The sequence below is a fragment of the Rhamphochromis sp. 'chilingali' genome, assembly GCF_963969265.1.
Source record: "Rhamphochromis sp. 'chilingali' genome assembly, chromosome: 17".
In the NCBI taxonomy this organism is placed as follows: domain Eukaryota; kingdom Metazoa; phylum Chordata; class Actinopteri; order Cichliformes; family Cichlidae; genus Rhamphochromis; species Rhamphochromis sp. 'chilingali'.
In genome coordinates this window covers 25,730,031-25,752,014 of record NC_137944.1, presented here as the reverse complement: position 1 = coordinate 25,752,014, position 21,984 = coordinate 25,730,031, and the positions used below count along the sequence as shown (strand labels likewise).

The 21,984-nt window shown below is 39.6% G+C and overlaps 1 protein-coding gene across 2 annotated transcripts in view; it reads left to right on the top strand.

Annotated features, from left to right (window-relative positions):
- Positions 1–21,984, top strand: part of samd12 (sterile alpha motif domain containing 12) — a 127,868-nt gene that overhangs the window by 11,464 nt on the left and 94,420 nt on the right. For both annotated transcript variants that reach the window (XM_080862252.1, XM_080862253.1), the window contains exon 2: positions 15,164–15,372. In XM_080862252.1, the coding sequence (XP_080718378.1) occupies positions 15,164–15,372 (209 nt within the window). The remainder of the gene's footprint in view (positions 1–15,163; positions 15,373–21,984) is intronic.

The window sequence follows — 21,984 nt, the reverse complement described above, 5'->3', positions numbered from 1 at the left end:
GGATGTCAGGGTGAATTAAGAGCCCGTAGAGTCTAGCTGGCTGGCTAACTCATTACATGGTTTCACTTTGATAGTTAGTCATGCAGTCAATCCTCATTGTCTCAGCAGCTGACATATGAACATAACCACAGCCTTATGAGTGTGCATGAGCAAAATTAATGGCAACGATTCCAAAAAGCTTCTTTTAAGGCTGACTTAGTCGTCTGAGTATCCTGTTTAAAATCCCATCTAATCATTTCAGAGTAGTGAGATTCTCTCTTTGCTTTCTACGTATTAAATGCACAGTTTATAAATTAAGCTGCATGGGGCTCTCTTGATCACAAAAATAACAAAAAGCATATTGAAATGAAATCACGAAGTAGCGTAGTTGTTGACCTCACCGCTGCTTATGGACATCTGTTAATTGATCTCTGGGCTCCCCCAGAAAATAAGACAATATTTTCGATATATTTGCATTAAAATGACTGATAAATTTAAGAAATAAGGAATAGATATGAGAAACACCCTTCAACCATGTTAGGAGTGTTGATATTACATAGTTTGTCCAACAGAGGGCACTCTGCAACTGTAATTAGTGTTAATGTTTAGAGCGTAAACAAGTAATTCAACTCCATTGTCATATTTTCCCCAGTAAGAACTCTTAAATAACTCCTTACTAACCAATGTTTCGTGTGTCTGAAAGGGAAAAAATAAAATCAGTACTGGAGCAGCACCGTGGAACAGTCGTTAGCACTGTTGCCTCACAGCAAGAAGAATTTGAATCCACCACCTGGCTGGTGCCTTTCTGTGTGGATTTTGTGTGTGTCTAAGTTAGCCTGCCGACAGAATGGCAACCTGTCCAGGGTCTACCACGCCTTTTACCCTGGGATAAGTTCCAGCGCCACCACAATCCTGAATTGGATATGTGGGAGAAAATGGATATACGGATGAAAATATCTGCATCAATCTTAAAAATCCTTAATTATTGTGCTCTAATTGTTTAAGATGTTTTCATATTGTGTCATTTCAGTCTAATTAAACAGCCACAGGTTACTAATGAAATGTTGATTGCTATTAGGGAAATCCCCAAATATTTTTTTTTGTTTTGTTTTTGTTGCATGGATGTTCAATTTTTCATTTCAGAATATTCTGATATTCTTTTATAAAATGTGGACATATGTAGCTACAATTTAAGCTTGGAAGCTCATTCTCCACTCTGGTTACTGTGTCCAATTTAATGACTTTATTGCAGGATTTACCAACTTTTTTCTGTAACCGGCCCTCCTCCTGAAACCCTCTCGAGTCATCTCCGGAAAAATGTATAAACAGTATTTTGTGATCAAAGGAGCCCAAAACCTGATAGCTTCTTGGGGACAGCACTGTTGCTAACTAAAAAAAAAATCACTGACATATAAATGTGGAAATCTTACATATTATAACTTTTTACTGCTTAACCGAATCACTGAAGCCACTGAACCTAAATGTAACATTTCGCGCTCGTGTTTCCATGCACAGTCAGCCTGATCTTAATCCTTGGCGCACCTACCTGCTCACAAACGGGAAAAACAAACATGTATGTATGTAAAATGTAAAATGCATTGCACCATGGGGCATATTACTTTTGCATTACTTTAGCAATACTCTGCTTCTGATGCACTGTTGCATATTTGAGATTTAACAATATGAGCCTTAGGCCACCTGTGTACACACTGGCACAAATCTCTGTTCTAATGAAGGCACAGGAGTATTAACAAACTGACAAAAAGTTGGCAAAAGCACATCGCAGCATTTTACAGAAAAATCTTGTGCGCACAGCGATCCTTTTGGATGCTGCAGGTCTAACTGCTGATCATTGATTTTGCTACCTGTTGAAGGTCAGGCTCTGGCGGCTTGTTGTTGGTCGGCATGCACTCGGCATTAACATCAACCGGGGTCCAGGGTTGTGCATTATTGTGTAACAGAGTTAAGCATATTGTCATGATGCTTGCAGAAAGAGCTGATCTTCCGATAGAGATAGTGGGTAGTTGTTTGTGGCATGGGCACAGTTTTGACTTTATCATCACATTTTTGTCTTTTCGTGAAATAAAAATTAAAGCGAGCATTTATATTTGGACTCCTCAAATATTGTAGACCACTCCACTAGTTTTTTTGTTTCTTCTGCCACAAAAACTTAAGTGAGCTGATTCAATTTCAAGTGTGCAGAAAAGGGGCATGTTTGACTTCAAATCTGGTGATGACAACAACAGAGCTGACCCACTGAACGTCATGTTCTGTGACTGTTACCTGAGCTCACCTGAGTCCCAGATTGCAGAGGCAGCTCATGAATGTTAATGTAGCCGGGGAAGGCTTTAACAGTAGGTGTATTAATAACTCATGGATCAGTTAGTGTAAAAGAAGGGTGCCCTACTTTTTCAGTGTTCAGAAGCATAAAAACCTAAACTATGCACAGCTTGAAGTCAAATACCACAGAGCAAATGGTTTACATAACCATGTGTTCTCCTTCTACTCAAAGCAGCAGCACCTCTTCTGTAAGGCACTTTAAATACTTTTAACAAACTTGCTGCAGTCTCTTATTAAACACTGCCAATTAAATTTTGTTACTGAGCAGAAAATGCTTAAATTGTACATATGGTTGTCAAACTCAAAGAATATCTTGATCTTGTTTAATTCTGATAGAAGAGCCTTTGAAATCCTTTTTAATCTTAAAGAGCTTTGCAAAAGAATAAGTAAAGCGATCACGTACATGTAACTTTCTTTTGTCTCTCTGGGCAGCGAGTTTATTCTACAGGCTCCTGTCCAGAACATCCGATACCGGAGGCCATGAGGTTCATTTCCTGTCGCCTTCTAGTTTTCAGATACATTCTAATTAGTACTTTAGTTAGCATGTAACAAGGATATAACTGTCTGCTGTCCCTGACTGATGGAGATGCTCTTTCCAAGGTCCTCGGGGGCAGACAACTGAGCAGACACACTCCTCTCACACGTTTACACACTCTTCTCACATTTTCTTTTCTAATTTGGAAAGCAGAGGATGGACACCACAAGTAGATTTGCTAGGTTTGCTCACTTTCTCCGAGCAGACTGGGCGAGAATTACAAACGCACACAGTGTTTGGAAGGTGTCTTCACAGCTTGTGCGTACGTCTTTGTCTGCATATATACATGCAGGGTTGTGTAACGTCTGCACATCACTCTGAATGCATGCAGTGTTCGCCTGGGCACACATGAACGTGTGGGAGCTAACAGGAGAGAGATAACAGATGGGGGCAACTGACGATGTGCCTGGAAAATATGTGCAAATCCGCACATTTACTCCCAAATGCCTTAGTTATTTTAGATGTAGAGTTTTGCATGTTTCCAGCCATGTGACAGAGACTGATTTCTGATTCAGCTCTAAGCTACCGTTAACATATAAAAAGAGTCACAGCTGCGCAGTTGACTGAAATGCCATGTTCTCTACATCCTGCTAGTTTGGGTGCCAGAAAACCTCTTCAAATTCCCCTAGAGTGTCTGCTGGCGCAATTGCTCTGGAATGAAGGCACCCACGTCCTTCCTGTCCTGTGTACATGACTGTTAGCTTATTACATATTAACTTGTTTCACTAAAAGTTCTGGAAGCAGGAAAAAAACAAACTCAAGGTCTCAAAGCAGCAGTTTGTACAGTCTCCAGTCATCTGGCTCGCCCTGGCCTCTTTCTCTAGGCTTTGTTTCTGGGTCATAACAGTTGATTCTATTCACAAACATTTCATTCTGCTACACCCTGGGAGTCAGCCAAAGAGAAAGAGATCACTATGAGCCTGAGCGCCCACACAGAGCAAACATCACTTTTGATTATGGACCCACTACTGGTTTCACTTTGAACCAGCTCGTGCTGTGAAACACTGGCTCTAAAGTTAGTGCAGAAATTTGCTGTCTGGCTTCTTCCATTTCCCCTCTTGGAAATGTGCTTTTTCTTTCCACTGGGTTTCTTGCATGGGTGTAGTTTTATGAGGAGATAGGGAAACACATCGGCCTCGGTACATATTTAAATCATCTCACCCTCTGTTAGCTCAGTTAAGTGTTCAATTATAGGAATTCACTTGGTCATTCAGTCATTAGATTTATTGAAAGCTTTTTTTGCATGAAGAAAAACCATAAATGTCAGGCTACAACCACGTTGTACAGCTGATGCAGTGGGCTGGGGGACTGCATTTATATTTAAATATCTCCAATTTAATTCTGAACATAAAATACCCAAACCCCTGGAAGAGTCTGAACGTTAAGTGCACAAGAATGCCATTTACACAGTTGTTTAAGTGGGTAAATATGCAACATACAGTCCTGTTCAAGTCTTAAGCTACCGCTCGTTTTTTTATAAATTGGTAGGACAATGGGAATACGGTGTTTTACTGAATGGTGCGAACATAAATGGAAATACAGCATAATGTTTCTAATGGAAGTCAGTATTTAGACATGTGTCTTTTTGTCTTTCTCTCCTCACTCCCAACCAGCTGCAGAAGATGACGGCCCCTTGTTAAAAAGGAGTTTTTCCCTTCCCACTGTCACCAAGTGACTGATTATAAGTGGTCGTCTGATTGTTGGGGTTTCTGTGTATTACTGGAATGTCTTTACCTTACAGTTTAAAGTGCCTTGAAGCGCCTGTTGCTGTGTTTTGGTGCTTTATACTGTAAGTAAGACTGAATTGAATAGTTTTCTGTGTTCATTATTCTATCAGTTTTGAAAAGATCCCCAACACCACAGGCTGGAATCCAGCCCCAAACCATAACAGCATGTTTTACAGATGGCTGTAGAGAGTCATTATTGTACATCTCTCCTGACCTCTGACGATGATGGTCGACTCTACACCACAAATTTCTAAGTTGGGTTAATGAGTCCATAAGATGTGTTGTCCCAGATTTTCAGTCCAGTTCTTGTGTAATTTGGCATATCTCGGTCTTTTCTCGCCATTTCCTTTCCCAACCTTCCACTTTTTTTGAGCTTCAGTGAATAGTATATGGATGAACTGATGATGCATCACATGTGTCTCTCAGGTTCTGTCTGGTCTTCGCTGTACCCTTTTACCCATTTGTTAAGGACATGACTTTGAGATACGGTTTATCTGCTGTAGATAGTTTTTAAGGTCTGCCACTTCTTATTTTTTCCTCCACTTGTCCATTTTCCTAAAATTTTTACAGCAGACTGTACAGCATGCCAGGATATGCCATGTTTTGGGCCAATAGCTTCCTGGGAATCACAGTTAAGTGCAAAAATAAGGTTATTTTTGCATTATTTTTGTTATATTTTGCCATCTTTGGAAGTTTTCATAGATTCGTCTAAAGAAATGGGAACAAATTGTGTTTTTGCGTTAGGCTTCTTGCAACAAAGTGTCTGATGATATAATTCAAAATGGGTTGTTTTCTAAATTGTCTGGTACGTCCCTTGAGTTCGGTGCCCTTTTTATATTTGAATGGTCAGAGTTAAGTGGCTTAAGAAACCAAAAATATATCTCTGAAAATGGATCAGTATAAGGATTTGACTAAAAATGAGTGAAAGGGGACAACATCCAAAGAAAAAATGTGAAAGATAAAAGCCTGAATAACTATTGCTCTTTTGCAAAGTACTGTATGTAATATTACACCATTTCAGATTGTATTACAGCTACAGACAATGTCCCTATCTATTAAGCATCACACTAATCAATTAAAATCTTACCCAATAACTGTCCAATGCAGTAAAATATTAAATATTCACTTAATAAATACATTCAGACTTACCCATTAGATATATCTAATTTTCCATGAGATCTCCAATGCTCTCTATTAAACTGCAGTTGGTGACATTTGCAACCATCAATAAATTTCTTGAGTGCTTTTTATTTAAACTGGTTTTCCACACTGTGCTTACTTTAACTGTTTTTATACACACAAAACATATTTTCAAGAAGTTAAAAAAATATTCTGATCTTTATCTTATTCATATTTGTAGGCTATTCAAACATTATTTGAGCTAACAAAACACTAACTTCAGTCATTTCCATCTTTATTGAATACACCTAGTAATAACTCACAATGCTGAAAAAGGAAAGTTAATATGTGAATCTAGTAACTCTTTGTACCAGCTCTAGCAGCAAAAACTTCTATTAGACATTTTATAGCAGCCTCAGGGACTTTACTCAAATAAGAAGCTATTTTTGGACCTGACATTACTGTTTCAGTTCGTTGATATTTGTAGGATGTCCTGATTTAGGTCATGCCATGGGATCTCAGTAATGTTAAGGAAAGCGCTGGGAATTCTGAATGACTTCTTGTTGATTTACTGGTGTGGTCTGGGTTACTGTCTTGTTACATCACCTAACTTTGAAGTCATGGACTGCAGCGCTGACGCTCTACTGTAGGATTTCAAGAGGTGTGTCAAATCTCAGTGTTCACTGGTACTCTGATGCAATATTGAGTAGTTCTAAATTCGGCTTGTTGCACCTTTAACACTATAGTGCTGCAGAGGAGCCAATTCATGGCCAATGTATCAGCAGTGTCACCAAGATGCTTTTTTTTTTTTTTTTAAGTATGAGGGGATGTGAACAGGACTCCACATTGATGTAAAACACTTATTAAACTTAAAAAGACTGTTTGACTTTCTTTTTTTTTTTTTTGCTATTACACTGAAAACAGTAGATCCAAATTTAAAATGGAACAAAAGCTGCAGCTGTTGCAGTTGTCGTTTCTTTCAATTATGAATCCCAGTTTTTCAACGTCTGTGAACTTCTGCCTGAGAGGGGTTACCCTGCGGTCACTGAAGTTGGACTTCAGTTTCTGGCAAAGATAAGACACAGCTGCCTGTCTCTTCAGGAGTGCACAGTCTGAGAATACAAAGATCCTGATTATTTCTGGTCAAATATGACATGACTGGGCTTCTCTGCAAACAGCCCCGAAAAGCCTTCTAGACTAAATAAATGTTAAGGAAAGAAAATGCATGCAAAACTCCATATGCATATGCTAGCCACGCCTTGGCCGGATTACTGGCAGACCTGATGAATCAAGAAATCACTTAAATAGAAGCTGTCTGACAAAGTGAAGCAGGGTAAACGATCTCAAAAGTGTGAAGTGACACAAAATCATTGACATACATCAGTGAGGAAGTGATTGCAAAGACATTTCTAAGCCATTTGTAAACCTTCTCAGGAATATAATGACTCCAAGACTGCACTGATGATTAATCCAGGAGGTCACAAAAGTCCCCAGAACAACATCTAAAGAACTGCAGGCCTCACAAAGTCAGTGTTCAGTATTCAACAAAAATAAAATGACTGGGCCCAAATGGGAGAGTTCCAATAAGAAAACCACTGGTGACCAAAAAGGATACTAAGTCCTGTGTCACAAAAACATCTTGAATATCCACAACATTTTGTGAAATGATGAGAAAAAGTTTAGCTTTTTGAAGGTTTTGAGTCCCATTAGATCTGTTGTAAAACCACAACAACATTTCATAAAGAGAACATCATATCAACAGTCAAACATGGTGGTGGTAGTGTGATACCTGGATGGCCTGGATGACTTGCCAAATTTAATGGAACCATGAATTTTGCTTTCACCAGAAAATCCTAAAGGAGACTGTTCAGCCATGAGTTTGTGCTCTGAAGCTCAAGTGCTTGGACAATGATCCAAAAACACACCAGCAAGTCCACTCGAATGGCTCAAAGCAGCCCAGTCAAAGTCAAGGACCTCTGATTGGGATGCTTTGGCATGACCTTAAATGGGCTGTTCATGCTCATAAACCCTCCAATGTGGCTAAATTAAAACAGTTCTGCAAGGAAGAGTGGGCCAAGGTTGCTCCACAGTGATGTGAAAGACTCATTGCCAGCGCTCGATTGCAGTTGCCAACTGTACACAAGCAGTTATTAGGTTTAGTGAGCAATTACTTTCTCACATAGGGCCAGAAGAGTTTGAATGTTCTTTCCCTTAAAATATGAAATCAGTGCATTTTGTGCTTATCAGGTTATCTCTATCTAATCTTTGTTTGATGATCTGAATCACTGTATATATTTTTTTGTTGGCATGAACTTGTCAAGTCCAAAACCCTTAAAATTTTTATTATAGCAGTCAGTTTATTCAGTGTGCCTACAATTTTTCATGGCAGGCATACAAACAGATTCCTGCTGGTTGGTCCTTTTCAGATTCAATTGATAATGGCTGCTCGTTTAAAAGTCATGTACAGTAATTAAGAGAACCAGAGTTACGTAAGACTAATCTAATTCTTACTTTATCCTCCTCTAATAGAAATGCATTTGGCTTTGAAGCGATGGCAGTTTTCGGTAACAATTCTACGTAAGTGTGCTCCATTCATTTTCTCTCCTCATTTCCCAACACCGAGTTCCATTGATAGAAAAAGAACGGAGTGGGAGAATGGAGGCGGATATCCTCCCTCATCTATCTCTCTTCCCTCGCAAAGCTTTCACGGCGCATGTCAGCGAGGAGAGAGGGAAGAATGTAATGGTGCTATTTATAGCAACTGTTGCTATTTTAAAAAAAAGAGAGAGAGAAAAGAAAATCTATCTTTTAGCCCTCTATCCACTCACCCTTCTTCCACAGAAACGATGACAGGCCAGTGCGGCTGTCCTTTCTGTTTGCTGTGGTCCTCCCCCTTTGCCTAACTCCTCTCACCATCTTCTCACCCGTCCATCCATTTAGTGTACTTGTACCATTGTTCAGATGCTCTTAGCAGAGGATGTATAATTCATTTCTCCTCCAGAGTGGTTGCACACCAGTCATGAATTTAGTCAGGGTGAGGAGGGGAAGGGGAAGGAGTGAGCTGGGAGGAGAGAATAAAGAAGCAGTGAGAGGGAGCAATGCATCGTGCCACGCATCTCAATTCGGCTTTGTTTAAAACATGGGCCGCTCATGTATGATCTTTGTATGGTTTAAATGGGGCTTCACGGGGCTCTGTTCTTTAATCAGGAATCAAACAGCAGGACTATAGCTGTGTCATGTTTGACATTTTTCTTTAAAGTAGTAATACACAACATAACATAATGACCGCTGACAGGTGAACAACACTGATTATCTCTTCATCATGGCACCTGTTAATGGGTGGGATATATTAGGGAGCAAGTGAACGTTTTGTCCTCAATATTGATGTGTTTAAAGTAAGAGAAATGGACAATTGTAAGGATTTGAGTGAGTTTAATAAGGACTAAACTGTGGTGCCTAGATGGCTGTTTCAGAGCATCTCCAACACTGCAGCTCTTGTAGGGTGTTCCCAGTCTGCAGTGGTTAGAATCTACCGAAGGTGGTCGAAGTCAGAAAGAGTGGCGAACCAGTGATAGTGTCACGGGTGGCCAAGGCTCACCGATGCACGTGGTTCATACGCTCAGCATCTGTGGGATGTGCTGGACAAACAAGTCTGATCCATGGAGGCCCCACCTCGGAACTCACAAGACTTAAAGGATCTGTTGGTGACAATTTGGTACCAGATTTCACAGCACAGCTTCAAGTGGTCAAGTGGAGTCCGTGCCTCAGTGGGTCCGGGCCGTTTTGGCACCGAAAAGGAGACCAACAGAATATTAGCCTCATAATATTACACCTGATCGGCGTTTGTAGTCCATCCATCTATAAGTAAGCCTTGTTAGTTAATGTGGCATATTTTAGAGCAACTTGCCTTTTGTCCTATTAGAAAACGAAGAAAGCTGGTTAAAGATGTCACACAAAGAGTCGGTCAGTGTGTTAACCAAGTGTAGAGTGATCCTTAAACAATCAGTAGACTGCCTCACACTTTGAGTACAGGTATCAAAAAACACAAGTAAGAAAAGAGGCATGTGGGAGAGGAATAGTTCATATATAGTTATATATTAAAAGCTTTGCTTAAACAAAATTTAAATCATAAAAGTAGCAGAGGTAGTTAACGGTGACGTATCACAGCACGCGTACTATTTTAAGGCTATTTAAGGCATGGTTCATCTTGCTTTAGAATAGGTAACTCACTCCAATGATTCCTAATGTAGGGATTAAATCACAAATTAAAGATTTTAATTATTTTAATTACAGGTGGTTGGTATAGCAAAATGATATCACAACATTTCAAGAAAATCTCCAATAATTATTTTTCGGTTGATATAAGGAAAAACAAATACTAAATAACATCCAGTCAGACATTGCAGCTTGCAGGCAGGAGCATTTACTTATTGGTGCAAACAACATGAGCGACCTTTTTCCTTTTCCTTCTTTTCCAATGAACTAGTGTCACTGATGACAGACTGCCTAATTCACAGTGTGAATCCATTACCACAAGGTGCAGCAGCATTATAGTGCAATACATCAAATGCAAACCCAAAAGCAGCTTAGTCAGTGTTTTCCAAATGTCAAACATTTAAGTAAGTAATAATAACAATAATATTAACAAGTAAAGTGATGTAACCTTGAAACTTTTATAGAGCCTGCACATTACTATCAAATAATAGAACTTGAATTGATTAATATCTTCCACCTGAGATGTTATATCTTGGCTCAGACCTTTTAAGCAGTTGATTAAAGCCATGTAACTGCATCACTAATTTCCATCCACCACTTGGTCCTCCTGTCATGTAGAGTCTAACTAGTGAGATGCTCGGTTGATTACTTTTTGGTTTCACTTCAGCCGCCATGTCTCCTCTTTGTACTGGTGGTTTTGCCTCAAGTTGGGGTTTTTTCCCACCTTTAGCTGTAACAACTTTCTAGCAGTCTGGATTTGTGCACTAGCAACATAAATGCAGATTATATATATCATCAGTATCATGATAGGACACTTTTATATTGCGTACAAATTCACTTTTTAGAAGTAACGCCTCCAGCATGGCACCCTTTATTTTAACATTACAACAAATTATCATCAGGCTCATCACAACAGCTATATAATGGATTCAATGTATTGAGCATAATCATCTGTAAGCTGCTTTGCAAACCACCCCTGCCCCAGTTTTTTCTTTCCATTCTGTGTACAGCTCAATAAATATTAGATCTGTTGTTAGCTGTGGTATCAGCTTTGTTCTTTGCATCTCTGGCTCTAGCTTTTCTTCTGTTGCACATAAAGAGAGCTATACTGCCAAATATAAGTTACTTAAATTATTAATAAGAATCTTATTGTGACTTCATAGGTCCTCAAAAAGATTGTAATATTTTAAAAGCAAGTAAAGCACTAAGTGGTCTTTGTATTCTGGCATTTGGACAGGGTAACAGTAATCTGAACAAAATCTGAGTCATTCAGGCAACTTTTGTATTAGCTCAAGTGCTCTGTGACTATATAGAATAGAATAGACTTTATTGTCATTGCACATGTCACAAGTACAAGGCAACGAAATGCAGTTTGCATCCACCCAGAAGTGCTTTAGCCATGAGATCTATCTATCTATGGTGTGATTCTAGGTCAGATATTTGAACAAATGTAGTGCACTCTCTCCCTTATTTTAAATGTGTTCACACTCTATTTCCCAGACGTATAGCATGTTGCAGTATGAGGAGGAACTATAGAAGTGAAATCTACTGTAGGTGGCCCCGCTGGTATGTTGAATGGCAGCACGGATATTGTTGCTGTTTTGTTTCAGTCCAGTCTGAACTGTGTCAGACTTGTAATTGCTCTCTGACAGTGGTCTCAAATAAGTCGCTAATTGGCAATTTTCCTGGCCGTGCTTGTCTGCCAACAAGCAGACTGGCATTTTTGTTTGGCCAGTAGAATAGAATAGAATAGAATAGAATAGAATTCAACTTTATTGTCATTGCACATGCACAGGTACAGGGCAACGAAATGCAGTTTGCATCCATCCAGAAGTGCTTTAGTGATATAGATATATTACAATATATATTAGCAATAATATAGATATGTAAGTATATTACAGAAATGGGTCTATTATGTTATAATGTACACGGTATGAAGTATGTTGTGAATATTCTATAACTATAAGTATGTACAGGCTGTAGTGAGTACAAGCTATGTACAGGATATGGACAGGATATAAATATGAAAAACTATACAGAATATGAAATAAATAACTTTACAGGAATCTGAGATATACAGCTATACAGAAATGGGAACTATGCAAGTTGTAAACAGTTGTAGGGTTAAAAATTATCGTATGTACAGAATGATTATTTACACAGAGCTATACAGTAGTGCAGTTAAGGTAAGTGAGGGTGTGGATAATTTCTACAGAGGCTATATAAAGTGCTAGTGGTTGTGAGTGGTGGTTCACTCCATGTTATTATTGTGTGTTTGAGGGTACAGTTGTCCATTGTGTGTGTGTGTGTGTATGTTCAGTCCATGAGTTAACGTGGGTCAGATGTCAGGAGGCAGAGTTCAGGAGTCTGACAGCTGTGGGGAAGAAGCTGTTCCGGTACCTGGTGGTCTTAGTCCGGAGGCTCCTGTAGCGCCTCCCAGAGGGCAGGAGGGTGAAGAGTCCATGTGATGGGTGACTGGGGTCTCTGATGATTTTCCCAGCCCTTTTCAGACACCGCTTCCTGTAGATGTCTTTTATGGCAGGAAGTGGTGCTCCGGCGATGCGCTGGGCAGTTTTCACGACCCTCTGCAACGCCTTCCGGTCCGAGGCAGAGCAGTTCCCGTACCAGACTGTTATACAGTTGGTCAGGATGCTCTCGATGGTGCAACGATAGAAGTTCACCAGGATGTCTGAGGACAGGTGGTTCTTCCTCAGAGTCCTCAAGAAGAAGAGGCGCTGGTGAGCCTTCTTGACCAGCTTGGAGCAGTTGGTCGTCCAGGTGAGATCCTCGGAGATGTGGACTCCCAGGAACTTGAAGCTGCTCACACGCTCCACAGCCGTCCCCTTAATGTGGATGGGTGGATGTGGGTCAGCATTCCTCCTGTAGTCTACGATGAGCTCCTTGGTCTTCTCGGTGTTAAGCAGCAGGTTGTTTGTGTCGCACCACTCAGCCAGACGATCCACCTCCTCCCTGTAGGCGGCCTCATCGTTGTCACTGATGAGGCCAATCACCGTGGTGTCATCTGCAAACTTAATGATGGTGTTGGAACCATCAGCAGGTCTGCAGTCGTGGGTAGTAGATAGCTGTCGTCCTTTTATACCCTCCCCAAAGCCTATGTGTCTATCCAAGATATCAAGGACATTCAAATATGTATTTATTGCAGGCAATTATATGAGACACATTGCACGGTTGTGCTTTTTTTTCCCCTCCTTTTTTCAAGTTCATTCGGTTACTCTTTTTAGACCTTTAAGTAAAGCCGAATGTGCGGCTTTCGAAAAACATGTTTTTTGACCTTTTATCCAAGCAGACTTCAGGTGTGATGAAAAGGGTTTTTGACTTCCATTCCACATGAATGAGACGCTGGTGTTTTTAGAACAAGTGCTCAGGTTTTATGATGACAAATGGCCTATTTTAGTGACACCTAACAAGTCACTGCTAGCTGTCACTTCTGCTCCTGCATCACTGCCTGATGAGACTAAAATAGTGTTCGAGTCTGACACCTCCTGAAAAACACAACTAAAAATAAGCCCTTCATGGAGGAAATGGTATGATACGGTTTTACACAGAGTAATACAAGCCTTCTGCCAATATGTGACTATTATCATTCATCTCTTACATGCATGCAAATTGATTCACAGGAATTGCTTTTGCTGTTTTCTTTTTTAAGTCATCTGCCTGAGACATGTCCTTGAATGCCAATTTGTGGCAGTCATAACACAAGTTTTTACACAGATTTCCAGTTGTTTTTTTATCAAGGCAATCAACTGTGCAGGATTTTTGAGGGGGAAAAAAACAGAAGAAAAAAGGCTTTTGTGGCTAAAGATAAACTCTCCTGCTGTAGTGCTCAGCCAGTCTTGGGTTATGCTGAGAATGTCGTCAATTTACAATGCAATATTTTTCCATAAAAACTGAAAGTCTTAGGCAAGTGTAACATGGAAAAAAATTTAGTGTGGTCCACTGAAGTCCAAAGAAAATGTTTCTTTCCGTCTGGAGTAATTTGTATTTCGTGGCATGGCAACAAAATGATCTAGCACAGCTGGCATCAGTGACAACAGAGTCGACATGAAGTCAGGTGGGTTGCTGAGCGGCTTGCAGTTGTTACAGAAACTGTTGGCAGGTTACAGAATATTCAATAGCACACACGTAATGAGATGTGCCAGTTTGCTGAGAGACTAGCTGATCTGTGCTGGCACTGATATCATCTGATCTGCCAGGCCGGCAGCTGAGCTCGACTTTGTAGCCTGCCTGAACTTGTTGGAATTTTCAACTTATGGATGCCTGAACGCTGGCTTTGCTGGTAGTTCCACACTAACAAAATTCTCTTTGTCTTCTTTACTTTTAAGAGCATGAGATTCATAGAAGGGTCATTACATTAAGGATAGAAAAACTAAATTTCTGATGTATGAGACAACTCCTTTGCTGTTGTGCTTTTTCACAGTTTTCAGTTAAGTTGTCTTTTTGGAGAACTTGTCATGGTTCTTCTGTGGATGTTTGCCTGTTTATGTAAATTCCAGATTATCTCCGTGGGGGCATATCATCTCCTGCATAACTTGCTCATCTTCTTGTTTGCAGAAGATATTTTTGTGCCTTACATTTGGGTTGTTCTCATCATGTAGAATCATTCTGGGACTTGTCTCTCTGATGTTAGTGAATAATAGATAACACTTAGCTTTTTCCTGAAACTTTGCTGTTATTATTTATGCTCTAATACAGATTTTGGATAACTGTCTGCAAACAGTCCACTGTATTAAGAACTGTCTGGTAGTAGGAGACAGGTTGCATTACAATGAACTACTGAGACTTTCACTGGCTTACTCACCATAAGTCACTCTCTGCTGCCATCTTGTGGAATTTCTGAAGTGTAGCGTTCAGTGTGTGAGGACTGGGTTATTCAACATGTGTTGCTCACAGTTTGGAATTTCACCAGGAAATTTAATAATCTAACATTTAAGAGAACTGTAAAAAGAGACCATTAAAAAAAGATGTTATACTATTACAGAAACGATGTAGTACTCTTGTGTACTACACAAGCATTGAAAGGCCCATTTATAGAAAACTGCAATCTTAATTTATTAGCTAGTAGCTAGTACATACCTTAGCTAGTACATACCTGAACCTAAGTGATTCAAATGTAATGCAAAGCACCTCCAGTTAAAATTGCAATACTACACTTTCGTCCTATTTATGGCAAATGTCTGCTGTTACCCTTTGCTAATCACTTGGAAATGTTTGCCTCTGACACACTCAGCTGTTCACTGCAACCTGAGCCAGAATGGCATCGAACACCAGATGTGCCAGGAGAATATGACGTCACAGCTGGAGGAGGAAGAAGAGTCTGTGGACGTGGGGTCTGTCCTGCTGGATGACGACAGCCCAAGCTATCAGGATGTCAGCCCTCCTAGGTACCAGCGGCGCTCCCCGCCACACCGATCTGTCTCAGAGTCTGAGCTGACCCGGGTAAGACTATCTATCATAGCATAGCATATATTGTTTTTGTTTTTCAATTTTTAATTTTTCAATTATTAATTATTTAATCTCCTGTTATTTCAAGCATATAACAACTCCAACTCCTCTTTTTCTTTGCAAATCTGTACTCTGTGTCTCCATAGTGCCATATGGCAGCGGTCCCCAACCTTTTTTGTGCCACCGACCGGTTTAATGTCAGACAATATTTTCACAGACCTGCCTTTAGGGTGGCGCAGATAAATACAACAAAATAAAATGATACGAGCAAGACACAAACTGGGGTATTTTTCAAATATAATAATAAATGCGAATTCACTGTGTAATTGCCTAACTTTATTGGCAGCATCCTCCTACAATGACCAACAAATTGAGTGTAACATCCTTCTCTCTGTCCCTTAATACTCTCTGGTCACTATGGTAACGTGTAAATATTTCTTTGAAAACACACAACTACAACACGGGAAAAGACCCAGGGAAACCGAGTTAACGATAAAAAAAAACCCTGGAAACCATAAATTTCACACCCGAGCCTCAACTGTCGCAGCCCGGAACCAAACGACTCACTGGTACCAGTCCGTGTCCCGGGGGTTGGGGACCGCTGCCATAGTGTCTTCATAGTGTTTTCTATCATACTGCAGCTAAGGGGCGCCAGAGTCAGCAGTTTTCAGACTCATGGTAACTGTAAGAGAAGCTTGGATTAATAAAAGAAAACAGGTGACTGATGGCTAATATTTATATTACATGTTTGTCCATTAAGTCTGTGAGTTAGACACGTGAGTTTAGAATTGAAATAGTCAGGGGGAGTGTGTTCTCACTACTGGGATGATTTGGGTGACGGTGCTGTGTGAGTATTGCAGGTGGCAGCATGCTGAATGACCAGTTGCTAGCAAATGCTAAATACACTGAACTGTTACATGTATTATCTTTTATATTATTTGGGGGGTACAGACTGTTTAATGTCTTTTGATGCGTAGTGTTTTGAAAAATTCAGGGCTGCTAGGTACATTTTAAAAAAGAATGTCTCTTTGCATTTGTTGAGGGAGTTGTAGTTTGATCTTTAACTGTGAAATTTTCAAAAGGTTTTTAATGCCTTTGAAAAATCCATCAAGTCCACAGACTGTGCGTAAAAGTTGGATATAAGCTCTCAGTGTGTCATAAATATATATTTATTTTAAAAGCCAGAATGGGCAGAATGAAAGTGTGGCTGTATAGAAGTCTATGAGAAAAAGGACCTTAATCCTCATTTGACTAAAACATTTTGCCCAGTTATGGTCTCAGCTGCTATTTTCTGATCTTTTTTCCTTTCAGCATAATGTTGTAAATCAATCAAATCTAGAGTAAAATAAACAATAAACCTGGAAATAAAACCTGCTTTGGGGGTGACTGTTATTTCAGTTTTTATTGCTTTATGGCTGATTAGCTGCAAACGTGTTTGCTCTACATTCTGGCTTGACAGCAAGCTTCAGGTTGTCCAATTTTTTGTGTGCAAATTCCCAAAATAAATATAGGCCACCTCGAGCGCACTAAAAACTGAAATGATGAAAGTCTTAGTATTAGATTTACACTTGTGACCCCTCAAATTAGCTGCTTTGTTTTGGATAAAAGTGTAATTACTGTGTTTTCTTAAGTGCTAATTAGCAAATGCTGGAATGCTAACAGGCTAAACCAAGTTAATGAAATGCTCCACTGTATCTAAACAAAAGTATAGCACTTGAAACACTGTAGCACAAGTTCTCAGATCTCACAAGGAATTCACATAGCATGCTTAACTGCACTGTGGTGATATAACTGCACTTATTACTCTTATTTGATGATACATTGATGGTATTTGTTGTCACATTATGTGGACGGCACACATCCTTTTGCTTTCCACGCACAAAATAGTATGCCAGTCATGTAGATAAAGTAACCCCTTATGTTTCTGTCCACCTTGTAAGCACCAACAATAACTTTAATGTGGAATAAGCAGTGACAGACAAGCTGTTGTTTTCCTTGGTGTCCCTGATAATAGATGAAAGGACCCATCAACAGCAGTGAAGACTCATAAGTTGTTTCCTCTCCAGAAATAGACGGATTGGGAGAGTAGTGTTTACTTCCAACGTATGCAAACTGCCATATGCTCTTTTTCTTTCCTGATCAACAGTTACGACAATGAAAGAAGATTAAAGTACTTTGAGTCAGACACCAGCTTCTGTGTAAACCTCTTTGAAATACCAGACCTGCAGCCTGGCCTGGTTGAATTAGTGCAAACAGAAAGTTGCAGAAATTATTTGACAACTTTCAGCCTCAATGTCACATGTCCCTGTGCGATAGATTTAATATCTCCTATCTTTGGAAAAATCTAAGTAGACTAGTCTAGAAAGAGTTTAATTATGTCTCATAGTAATCTGTACTATCAAGCTTTGGAGACACAGGACAGATAGTATTTATTAGTACTTACAGGATTTGAGGTTAATTAAATGGTGTTCAACTTCAATTAGTATTACATATGTGTGCTATTATATGACCACATTCTTTCACATTCTGTATGGCTCGGCATATTATTTTTGATTTCATAAATATGCATGCACTACCAAGTCTAAATCACGGTGATGCTTCAAAACCTCCCGTTCCCTCATATCAAAGTCCTCATAAGTGAAACTCTCACCACTCGGCTGTCATCTAGGGAATGCCTCCTGACAGTTATATGTGCAGTAGGTGATAATCTTAAAAAGCACAGAGCATAGAAACTGCAACCAAATCCTGTACTGTGATACTTAAAAAATTTGATGTTTATTTGCTGCAAAATAAGGTTTGAGCACCTTAGCGTCAATGTCTTTACCTGATCCTGCCAGAGTGTTTTACTAATGCTATAATTAATAATATTATGGGTGAAAAGCCAAGAAAAGTACACTTTCCTACATCTTTACAACAATCTTAACAACAACATTTGTGCTGCGAGCAGGCGTCAGTGGCTCATATGTTCCCAGGTTACACTGTTGTTTGGCTCCTTGCCTCCTCTGTTACAGTATTTTCCCCTTAGATTTCTCTTCAGCACTCCCTGATTGTCATGTCCCCTCATTACAATGTCTCAACTCATTTGCTTGTTGGTCTTTGTGTGGTGCCAAGTCAATGGACCCATCAAGGCAAGACCATTGAAGGTGCCGTGTGGAGTGTTGCACCATCAAATGTTGCTGCCCGGGGTGCATCAAGCCTCTCAAGTTTAACTGGGAACAGTTAAAACATCTTGCCATCAGTTCATGCCTTGTCTCTCCTCAGACCACTGCGGGTTTGTACTCAACAGTGCCAAACTGGGCCACTTGATAAGTGTTGCTCTTTCAGATATGTTCCCGTCCAGTCATCTGGCTGCAACTTCACCCTTGCCAGTCACTTAGTTCTTTACTGCTGCCCATTTGCGCAGCTTTAACAGCCAAATGTTCAGTTATAGTCTAATTAATCCCAGACCTTGAAATGCATCATTGTATAATCAATGTTATTCACTACATCTGTGAGCAGTCGTAATGTTTTGGCTTGTCCGTGTATATGCATATGAGTCCAGGGACTATATATCTTGCAAATAGAAATTCTAATCAAATGTTGTTGGCTGTTAAATAACAGCAGCCACGCAGATGAAACTGAGAGTCTGTATTAATTCTAGAGTCAACACAGCACTCGTGATTGATACCTCGCCCCGAGAAATCTAAATCCTGTTTAACTGAAACTTTCCGGTGCCACATTCGAGTGCTTTTTCAGCCCTACAAACACATTTCAGTTGATAGAAGAGAAACGTTACCAAGCTTCATCGGCTTTTCCGGTGAGAAACTCAACATTTTGTCAGGATTGCTGACTAAGAGGGAGAGTTTGATGCTAGGGCTCATTCATCTCATTTTTCATGTGGAGTGTAAGTACCTGTTTTAACGATCCATCAATTAGCACTGAATAAATGTGAAGACATAATAAATCCAGACCTTTGTGCCATTCTGTGGAACAGCATACAGCAGGTCATTTCAGTTCATCACATCAGCGGCGTTAATTTTTAAATATTGGATTAAAGTTGAATCATGCGCCTGCTCGGATTTATAATCGAGTCAAGGCTCAGCCATAGATTAAACATGAAGCATAAAACAGCCATTTAGACTCTGTGGATAGCTATAACATCCATAGCAAATAACCTCATCTCAGTCGTAATCAATATGAAGCCCAAGGTGAATATATCTTGTTTGGTGTTAACACGCCCTGCTATGCTTTATGGACCCCGCTGAATCCCAAGGTCAGGTGCTCTGAAGGGATCTGGTGTACTTTCTTTGATGTGCCTGAGTAAAGTTGGCATCGCCTGTAAATCCAATTTCAAACAGAGGCTCCTTATTAAGGCTTATTAATTTTTCCAGCACAGCGTGTTATTCTGTCAGCTATCCACAGCTCTCTGGACTCCTCTCTACCCTGTCCACTCACACATACACGCACCCGTATCACGGTTTCATCCCAATTCCTGTATGTAACAGATTAATTAATACAGGGAATTTTCATCTCCTGCCAGCTCTTGCCGAGAGAAATGGAGCGAGGCAGAAAGAAAAGAAAGCGAGAGAGAACATGCCAGAGCTGTTAATTAGCTGTGCAGTGGAGATAGGGCAGGCGACACAGGGCTCCGTGTCTCAGACACCCATTCACTCAGTCAACATGACATTAATGGCAGCTGCCTTGCTCTTCTTAGTGCTTCTCCGTCAGTCTGCAGTTAAACGTGGAGGCAGTGTTTAGTGGTGACACTAGAGGGTAGTATATAACAGGAAATGTGACTCGTGTAACATAAGGAAGTTCAGGGTGGAGGAAGAAGGAAGCGTCTAATACAACCTTTCAGTTTTCCCGCTGCTGTTGAGAACTGAGGGATGGAATTAAAAGGTAAAATCAAGATTAGATTTAGGGTCTAGAATTATAACTTATACAAAGAATGAGATATAATGTGGTAGCACTTTGTTTTAAGACCTTATGTAAATACAGGATTGCATTTTTGAGAAGCTGTGAGTATATTGGTATATTTAGCTATAACAGTGTTTCCAAATAAGCTGTAATGTTGTCTAGAATAAAAACCAAAATACAATTTTGCAAATTTGCAGTTGATTTAATCTCTAGATTTAATTGAAAGTAAAAATAAAAAAACAATCGAAATGTTGAAACTAATGAGTTTTTTTCTTTTAATATACACTGATTAGCCATGTGACTAACACCAATAATTTTATTACAATGCAATTTTCTGCTTGGGAAATTCAATTTCTGGCATTCATTTGGTTTTTACTCGGACCACTTGTTGTTGCTGAGATGCAAACTACCCCTGGCAGGGCCGTTTAAAAAAAAAAAAAAAAAAAAAAATACTGCACACAGTATTATAGACAGTGGTTTTAATGTTGACTTGTTTACACTCACATTGAAATTTATGTCAGCAGCACATTTAAGAGAACCACTGTCTTGCATCCTGATCCATTTTTAACACTTTAAGCATTTCAGTAGTTTTGATAATTATATTTTCAAATGATACATTTTCCCGTCCTTTACTGATGTACAATCAGCACTGTTTAACATTTTAGGACCTAGTTTATCATATATTTAGCTTAATTCATCCACCCATCTATTGTCCAGTTGGGGGTTATAGGGTATCCTATCCCAGTTGTCGTAGGTTTCCATCATCTTGCTAAAATAAGCAAAGCCTTTTCCTGAAAAAAAGATGTCTGGATAGCATTAATGGTGTTTTCACAGTAGTTCAAGGTTTCCGTGTGCACTCATGCACCACCATGAATGGTTCAGGAGTTAATCATCCACCAATTGAAAGATCACTCTCTGGCTCCTCCAGTCTGCATGTTGCATGTCCTTGGGCAAAATACTGAACACTAAATTCAGTATTTTGCTGATACTGTGCGATCAAACATCAAGAGTTTGTGAGTCTGGTATAATAGTTAGAAAGCTCTTAAAGGCATAGAATAAACCTCTGTTTGAATGAGTGTGTGAAGGTGTGACTGTGGCGTGTTGGTGACTTTTGAAATGAGCACTGATAATAGGCTCTCTTCTTTCTACTTGAGGCATCCATAATTTTATGAAAATAAGTTCAGATTGGCTGTCAGGACCTTGTATTGTCTATGAAAGTTTATGAGCCAGTGTGGGAATTGTTTTTCAATCTTCTAGTCTTCATAGTTATTTATTTGAAGTGAATTGCTAGCACATTAAATAAGCATTTATACAAAACAAAGCAACTGAAAAACTCTAAAATGACATGATTCTGTTTTTGCCGAGGCGAGCCGTGTGGAGTTGGAAAAAGGACCCAAGAGCAAGCAGTGTATGAAAAGATTAGTGGAGTTTATTTACAAGGTGTCAGTGGCAGGAACAGAAAACGAATAATGAGGCAAACTAACGGAAACCTAAACTGGGAAAACTAAAGAGCAACTGAATGAACAAAAGCATAAGGAAACACAAAACACTGAGTCCTCAGACTCAGGACCATGACAGTTTTTGCATCCTACATTTATAGTAATGTGCAAAAGGACACAACTTTCAGATACTGTTTACCTAGGCCAGTCACTTCACATACAAAAAAACCCAATAGCTCTTTGGGAATTGTTATCATGAATTCAATATGCC